The 8,980-nt window shown below is 41.0% G+C and overlaps 1 protein-coding gene across 4 annotated transcripts in view; it reads right to left on the reverse strand.

Moving 5' to 3' along the window:
- The window catches only part of PRKCZ (protein kinase C zeta), a 173,556-nt gene extending 164,837 nt beyond the window's left edge, over nt 1–8,719 (reverse strand). The window contains exons 1-2 of one of the 4 annotated variants that reach the window (XM_033922026.1): nt 8,457–8,719; nt 6,344–6,531 (exon numbers count right to left, since the gene is read on the reverse strand). In XM_033922026.1, coding sequence (XP_033777917.1) covers nt 6,344–6,414 — 71 coding nt within the window. In that variant the 5' untranslated portion in view covers nt 6,415–6,531; nt 8,457–8,719. Of the gene's footprint in view, nt 1–6,343; nt 6,532–8,363 lie in introns of all 4 variants that reach the window. The other 3 variants (XM_033922023.1, XM_033922024.1, XM_033922025.1) reach the window with 3 other exon arrangements.
- Between the last annotated feature and the right edge of the window lie 261 nt (nt 8,720–8,980).

Raw genomic sequence — 8,980 nt, forward strand, 5'->3', positions numbered from 1 at the left:
ATACCCAGCAAGATAAATAAAGCTACTGCACACATAGCCAAAGAGAAGACAAATGCCATATTTTCTTAATTCTAAGATAATAATAACAATAATTTTATTCTTCTATACCGCCATAGTCAGATGACTTCTAGGCGGTTCACACCGAAGAGGGCTGGACAATCAGCAAATTACAGATGGAAGAAAGAGCTGAGGAGGTGTGTAACTTATTCATGCAGCCAAGCTGATATGTTTGCTGTATCGTGCAACTAGCTTCTGCATTTCTACGAGAAGTTTTTCAGTTGCTCCTGAAGCCAGGTGAGCACCGCTTCCTTTACTTCATCATCAGAAGTAAAATTGCGACCTCACAGCATCTCCTTCAGTGGACCGAAGATAATCCATGCTGTAAGGAGGATGTGGAAGACGTCCGTACCCAATCTGTTGCACTGTACTTTTTTTGCTGGTTTTTAACATCCATGGAAAGTAGGTGTGACTTACATTTGATAGCATCTTAGAATCGAGGTCCAAAATTTTGAACCACACGGCCTAATTCCTTATTCTCTCCACTACAACATCCACATAGCCACTCGGGGCCTTGGGCACGCTCCGCAATCGGTACTGGTACCATACCCATTGAACAGCTGGCGGGGAACAGAACTGTGTGGTGCACTTTCTGCATCTGGACTCATTCTGTGCCGCCAACTATCTGTCCTTTTATTATTGTTATTGCCTAACACCTCTTGTATATCCCATCAATACACCAGTTTAGCATGCATCGATCATCAATCTTTTCCGTTACAGCTCCCACGCTCTGGAATGCTATGCCTGCAGATCTATGAGAAGAATCATCTTTGGAACGATTTAAAACAAAATTTAAAACATTTTTATTTAAAGGCGCTTTCAAGCTTTAATTTAACATATTCGCACTTATTTTTCTTCTCTCATAATTAACACAAAAGGGTCCCATCCAATTGTTCTTCCCTTTATTGTCTCTCTTTATAGGCTATGTAGTTCTACCCCTTTACCCTAGTATACCAGTATGTCATATCGTTCGTATCCCCCAGATTTTACTTTTTAATGTAAATTTATCTGCACTCAGTTCAGAAATTCGATAACCGAAATAGCAAATTTTTAATAAAACTTGAAACCTATGCTTTCCCTGGCCTAGGGTATGTGATCTTCAAGAGGTTAAGTCCCTGTGCTGCTTCAGCAAAGAAGTCAGTGGCCTCTTTTCCAGTCCACCGATACTGGTACTTATTGCACATGAATGAGGAATGCAGGTGTGAGCAGCTGGGAAAGAGGCCACTGACCCTAGGGCTTCCTCTCCAGCAACAATAAAGTTGCCAGTATTAACCATACCATACAATTTCTTAAATCCCACAAATTTCTATAAGGATTCATTGCGGCTTACAATAAGATTTGTCAGAGGTTCAAGCGTAATTACAGTAAGGTTCATGAGAGGTGATCATTAGAATGACAGAGAGAAGAGATAAGTTTTTAACATTTTTTTGAAATGGCTGTAGGATGAAGTCTGTTCCAGGTTTTGGGGCCCTGAAATTCAAAGGTTGTCTTGATTACTTTTGTCCAGTGAAATTGGGGAGCAGGAACGTGGTGGGTGGAAGGGAAAGAGAGAGAAAAAATACATTTTTCACATTTGCAAAATGTAGGTACATCTTAGAATTGAGGACATACAGAATATCATCCATAACAACAACAAAAAAAAAAGATTCAAAATAAAACATGTTGAAGTCCGATTCACTCAGATTTACACAGTGGAGGTCCCAGTGCTTGCAATGACTCAAATTCTAGGTACTACCAGGCTGGGAGAGCCAAATAGGATCTTAAATGAGTTTTGCACTTTTCTTCCAACCCACTACATGAAAGAGCAAGTTAAGATTATAAGATCACTATTAGCATAAACACAGTCCAGAAAGCTACAGGGGAGGAAATCTCTATTGCTATTTGAATACTACAGAAAATGACACTACCCAGAATAGGTAAAGTAACTGCATCCAAGTTCAACATAATATTCAAAAGTACTCCTGCAACTGGCTGCCAGATTTTTTTTTTAATTTGCTTCTCCTTCCCCCTCAAAAAATACACACATAGAACCACTTAACATTTGGATGCCTATTCTATGTATGTGAAGTTAGCTATTTTAAATTTTGGCAGGATTTAGAATGGGCCAAAAATTAAGGATAGCAGTAGTACTCTGTTGCATAGTATCTATGAGTCATACATGTACAGTATGTATATGTGACTATGTAAACCATATAGATAAATCTTCAAATACATAAATATGTGCTGCAGCTCAATAAACATATATCTAGATAAATGTTATATGTAACATATCATGCTCAGTATTTGCTAGTTTTGACTAGTACCCAAAAGAAAATGATAGTTATCCAATATGTTGAAAGCCCTGGAAGAGAAAGTGCTTCAAATCAAAATCATCCTGCCAAAATAGTGAAAAATGATTTACTATGGCAGCACTCAAGAGAAAGAAGACTGAAGCAGAGACTGCAGAAGCTGAGCATATAGGAAGCAAGAGGGATGCAAAAGTGGATCTAAACTCATGTTGCATGAAATTTGAGACTTGAAAACTGGGTCCCATAAAGTGGTTTGTTTGTACGCAACAATCTTGTTTGTTCTAAATAAACCTTTGCCTGCATCTTGTGCATTGGTCGCAGCACCTTTTTTTATCTTTTGCAATTCTGGTTGCCACATCTCAAAAAAAATATATAGTGGAACTAGAAAAGACACATAGGGCAGCAACCAAAACGATTAAAGGGATGGAATGATTCTCATATGAGGAATGGTTAAAGATATTCGAGCTCTTCAGCTTAGAGAACAGACAGTTAAGGGTAGATGAAGTCTATAAAATCCTGATTGGAGTGAAACAGGTAAAGACAAAATGATTATTTACTCTTATCAAAAAGTACAAAAACTAGGGGACATTCAATGAAATTACATGGGACACATTTAAAACAAATAGGAGAATTTTTTATTTTTTTTTTTCACTCTGGATCCAAGTGGCAAAAAGCAGATAGACCTGGGAAAAGCCACTGCTTATCTTTGGGATTAAGTGGCATGGAATCTTTCAATCTGGACTGGCCACTGTTGGATACTGGGCTAGATGGACCTTTGGTCTGACCCAGAACGGCAACTAATTTTTTATATTATTATTGTACTATTACTTTATCTGCTGCTAACTGCAGTGGAAACAGGCAGGGCAGATTAGGCTCACTGACAATGGCAAAGGGGAGAAGGGAAGGGAGGTTACTAGATAACTTCATATAGAAGGTTTTAAACTCTGAAAAATGTCCAGATATATTATGAATCCTTCTTCCTTCTGGACATTTGTGCAAAATTCACCTGACATCTCAAAAATGCTAGACAGTTTGCAATCCTAATCGCATTTTACAGATGTAAGTAAGCAAAAAGTTTGCCAATGGCTTTTCTGGTCCTGCCCATGACAACAGATATTATTTGGTGATGAACATTGCAAGAAAACTGAATGATTCAAAGTAGTTTTCATAGTAGAATTATAAAATGAAATAAACAAATATGAATTATTTACAATCCCTGTACATGTGCTTGCATGTATGTATGTGAGTGTACAGGTCTCAAACCTTTTATTCCTGGTGGGCAAATGGTTTTTCTTTTCTCTTTGTTTTAAGTTGTTGTAGAAAGCGTAAATTTAAGACAAGCTAATTGTATATTTTATAATGTGCTGACTGTTTGTCATTATTTTGTTATTATTCTATTATGTATGTTTTTATGTAACCCACACAGAACTGTGGATGGAGCGGGATATAAATTTTTTAAATAAATAAATATTTACAGTTTTGGGATTCATGAATTTGGTTATTTATGAGTCTCCAAATAAGCAGCATCCCTCCCACTTCCACAGCTTACCTTTGAAGTCCTGATGGTGTAGCAGTGAAGCTGGACAGGAATGATCTTCCTACACTCCTGCCCAGTGCAGATCCATGATCAACAATGACAGACGCAAGTTCCCCTAGTCTCAAGAAACTACTGTGGGAACTTGAGGCAGTCGTTTATTATCACGGATCTGCACAGAGCAGGAATGTAGAAGATTGCTCCTACCCCAGTTCACCGCTACACCGCCAGGACTTCAAAGGAAAGCTGTGGAGGGGTGGGGGGCCCTAAAATTATTTGTGATTTTTTTAAATATTTGCAAATATGAAGGGAAATGTGTGTATAACTGTTATAGATTGTGTGTGTCTGCTTGGCATGTGTTGTGTCTGTGGAACAGGTGACAAGAGGTGGAGCACTTGTAGACAGAAAATATTTAGGGGTGGAGCAGTTTAAGGCATGCAGGATCAGTTGAGGGAGGATTAGATTAGAGGGTGAAGCAAGTTGTGGGGTGGTGAGAGGATAGTTTTGGGTATGGGGTAGTCTGAGAGATGATAGAGCAGTTGTGGGTTGTATTTTGGAATAGGAAAGTTTGCAGGGGATATTTTTGGCATATGGAGAAGTTGCAGGGAATAAGTTTGGGTGTATACAGGATGGCAGAGCAGTTGTTGGGGGGCAGGGCCACTTTGAAAGGTGGAATTACCTACTCTTCTAAACACCCAAACTGTTTTGCTTTGTTCTCTAACTGCAAATTTCACTCTTAATTTTCTATCCACAGAAGCTAGAACTCTTTTTTCCCCATAGAAACACACTGGGACATTTTTGGGGGGAGGGCTTATTTCTCTGGAACCCAATGAATATGCATGAGATCTATTTGCATGCACTGCTTTCATTGTATGCTAACAGATCTCATGCATATTCATGGGGGAAATCCTGAAAACCCGACTGGATTGCGGCCCTCGAGGAGGGACTTTGGCACCCCTGCTGTAGACACCTTCTGGTATCTACCTTTTTTAAACGAGTTTTTAACCAGTTTTAAAACTACGTGGACGATGACTGCGCACAATTAAAACAGTTAAGTTAGGAAGCAGTAGGGCACCTGCTGCCGCCTAACTAACAGAACCATTTACAGAATAGGGCCCAAAGTGTCTATTTACTGGATTTTCCCCAAATGCTGAGTTTCATCCCTTTCTATTACGTTTTCAGGAGTAGCCTAGTGGTTAGTGAAGCAGTCTGAACTGGATTTGATTCCCTCTGCAGCTCCTTGTGACTCTGGGCAAGTCACTCACATTCCAGTGCCCCAGTTCCAAAATAAATACCTGTATATGATATGTAAACTAGTGCTGCCCGATTCAGAGAAATAAATTTTCAATTTGATTCAATTTGGCCTATTGAATTGATCTTTCGATTCACTTTTCCCACCCAATAGGGTGGGGTTTTTTTTGGGTTTTTTTCAAACATCCTGGCAGGTTTATTTTGTAGCCTCTCCCTTGCCTTGTACCCTGGATAAAACCTCTCTATTTCCCTCCATACAGCATATCTCCCTTCCTCCTCTCCATTATCATGTGCACCATCTCCCCCTGCCCTCTACCCTATGTCCAACATTTCTCCCTCTCTCTTCTCCATGGATTGCTCCCTACCCTTCACCATATGCAGGATATCTTCCTCTTACCCCTTTCTACCTCTGTTACATCTCTCACTTCCTCTCCTCCATCTCATCTCCACCAATCTTCCTCTCTCCTCTCCCCCCCCCCCCAATATAGCAGCTTTTCTTCCCTCTCTCCCATCCCCCTGTGAAGCAGCTTTCCATCCCTTCTATTCCCCTGGAAAGCACCGACCGACCGACCCCCCCCCCCTTCGGGCCTTCTAAAGTAGCAGTGGCGATGACCAGCTTTACAAACGCAGTGCGGTAAACAAGCTTCTTGCGGCCTGCCCTACCGCGTCATCAGGGACGCAACAGAAGAACGGCCTCAGCAGGGCGGGCCAAGAAAAGCCGGTTCACCGTGCTGCATCTGCCAAACCAGTCATCGCCACCACTACTGCTACTTAAGAGGCCTGTAGGTAAGTCTGGAGTCAGGACTCACTGAATAGGCGAGTCCAATTTTTTTTTTTTAAGTGAATCATTTCGAATTGATTCACTGAGGTGAATCGATTTGAATTGGCAAAATTAGGCAGCACTAATGTAAACTGCTTTGATTGTAACCACAGAAAGTCAGTATATCAAATCCCTTTCCAAGATAAACAGGCAGATATTCTCAAGCCTTTTTTGCGTAATTCTTGGATTGGAAAAAATAAAAACTAACCCCCTCTTTTACAAATGTGTAGCGTGAGTTTAACGCCGGCAGTGGTGGCAATTGCTCCGACGCTCACAGGAATTCGCATCAAAGCTAAAACTCGCACTGTTTGTTTGCAAAAGAGAGGGGTAAATGTTCGATAAAGCACTATTACAATGTAGCATCACAGCTTTAAGCAAAACTGTACAACTTACCCCTTATAGTGAGTTTTTACTTTGATGAGGTCAATCTGTAGATTCATTCTGAAGTCCATTCCGCTGGGCATGGCAAGAAAACACGTTACAGGTTTAAAAGTGGGCCAAAGGTATCCTCCCAACAGTCTATGTTGGCATTCCTTTCAAGCATATCTCAGCTTTTTTCTTCTACAATGAAGCCAGTCCAACTACACATACAAAAAAAATAAATTAATTCATCTATACCAGAAATACTGCACTATTTATAAAACATGAGCGTATACACTATAATAAGTACATCAAAATATTATTTTAATGGCTAATATTGATAGTACTACATTATAATATTTCTCAATTATTGATCAGGCTCTGGGTAAGATGCGTATGGTATGGGGTCATTTTTCAGTATCTTGACACAATATCTATTAATGTGTTTTGATGTATTATGTATGTAAACCACTCAGAATTGTATATGGTGTGGATTATAAATTTAACATACAAACACCAACAATAATGTGACAAAGCCATCACTGTTTTTAATAGTTAATGAAATAACAGCATCTCTTTCCTTTCATTCTTCAGGTTTGTGGTAGTGATTGAGTTTCCAACGCTCCCGTAGACTTCAAGAGGTAGAGTGGATGCTTCTATGCAGATACCAAAGATTTCAGAACTAAATCTGACTCTACTAAAATCATATTACTATCACTACTAGACTTAAGTAGAGCTGTACAACATTATGGGCTCCTTTTATCAAGCCACTCTAGTGGGGTTAGACGCGCGCTGGCCAAAAAACTACCGCCTACCCAAGGCAGGCATTAGCAGCTAGCACGGCCGGCGGTTTAATGCGCGTTGAACCGCTAGCGCAGCTTGGTAAAACGAGCCCTATGGGCTCCTTTTACGAAGGTGCGCTAGCGTTTTTAGCGCGCGCTAGACTCTAACACCTCCATAGAGCTGGCGTTAGTATTTTCCATGTAGCGCAGGGTTAGCGCACCTTCGTAAAAGGAGCCCTATATGCAGGGTCTGTCTGACATTATATACAGGTGCTTTCTCTACCCCTAGCGGGTTCACAACCTGTTTCGTTTTCTTGTTTCGTATCTGGGGCAATGGAGGGCTGGGGTGACTTTGCTCAGGGTCACAGGGGTCCACTTTCCCCCAGATCTCAGGTCACTGCACTAACCACTGGTGGGCTACTCCTCCCCTCCCTTAAAGCATCATAATAGTCTCGGTTATCAGTTCCCACCACAAGTTCTAATTTCTTTAATAGCATTCCCCCCCCCCCCAAAAAAAAAAAGAAGAAACTGACACCGAATTTGTTCATGCCTAAATACAAAAGTAGCATTCTCTAGGACTCACTTTTCTCAACACATCTTGATTTTTAAAAAAATAAAATAAAAAGCCAGACTCGGGCTAAGGTCGCTAAAACTCAGATTTATTTATTTTTTTAATTCTTTATTCATTTTTAAAACTTTTATCAAGTGTACAACAATCTTAATAAACACAATTAATCAGAGCACTTGCATATGTTATCATTATAATTTATTTATTATTATCACAGCTCTATAAATAACAATTAAATTAAATTATTATTAGTGAAGTGTTCAGACCAATACCCATATATTCTGTGATCTCACTGAACTGGGGTACATTTGGGACCATCATAACACTTCTATTGTCTAATTGTTATTTATAGAGCTGTGATAATAATAAATAGAGATCTAATAAACATCACAGAATAACATTGTATATCTCCCTACTAGTTGGTATATCATTATAATTTAAACATACAAATGTAACCCTCTCCCTACCCTCCCTCAAAGCCCTTCATTTATAATAAGAAACCTATATTTGTACCCCTCCCCCCTCCCAATACTATATGGTGTATGATAATAGAAAAATGGCATTTAATCATAACAAAAAGACGTTAATGGCTCCCAAATTTTAATAAAACTATTATAATTTCCATTTTGTATCGCTATTGATCTTTCCATTCTATATATGTGCTAAAACTCAGATTTAACACCGTATGCAGCGCTCTGCATACCTCCGAGACTACTCAGTGAAGTTTTGCAGTCCATAAAAAAGTTTCCGCCTACTTCGTAAACCTTTGCAACCGAACGAAGAAAGCGACTCCTACCTAACGAGAGTTTCCCCCGCTGCCTTCCTTCACAATGTCCGGGAAGAAACAGACTTCTCACGACAGAGCTCCAAAGAGTTTTGAGTCAAGAAGTGGAAAGAAAAAAAAGGGGGAAGAGCTCAGCCTGTTTCCAAAGCCCGACAGGCAGTCGCGACTCTGCGCCGGTGGACGTGTTTTGCTTCTTCCCCAAGACCTGCCCCTGGTTTCAGAGATACCAAAGCCGCGCGCATTGGACTGCCCTCAACGCGCGCGCGCGCGCGCGCACCCCCATCGCCCCCCCCCCCCTCTTCGCGCGCGCGCGCTCGGGAACCGTCCCGTCCTCCTCACGTTCTCAACCTCGTTCTCAAGCTGCCAACCTCCTCCCAATCCTACCTTCCAACTCACGCGCCCGCTACCAGCCCCGCTGATTTCCTCCTCCAGTGCCCCGCCCTCCTCTGACGCAACTGCTCTCTCTCTCGGCCGCGTTCCGCCCTGCCCGGAAGTAGGAAGTGGCGCGCGGGGGGCTGGCGGTAGAAAGCTGCGGG

The sequence above is a fragment of the Geotrypetes seraphini genome, chromosome 15, assembly GCF_902459505.1.
Source record: "Geotrypetes seraphini chromosome 15, aGeoSer1.1, whole genome shotgun sequence".
Lineage (NCBI taxonomy): Eukaryota > Metazoa > Chordata > Amphibia > Gymnophiona > Dermophiidae > Geotrypetes > Geotrypetes seraphini.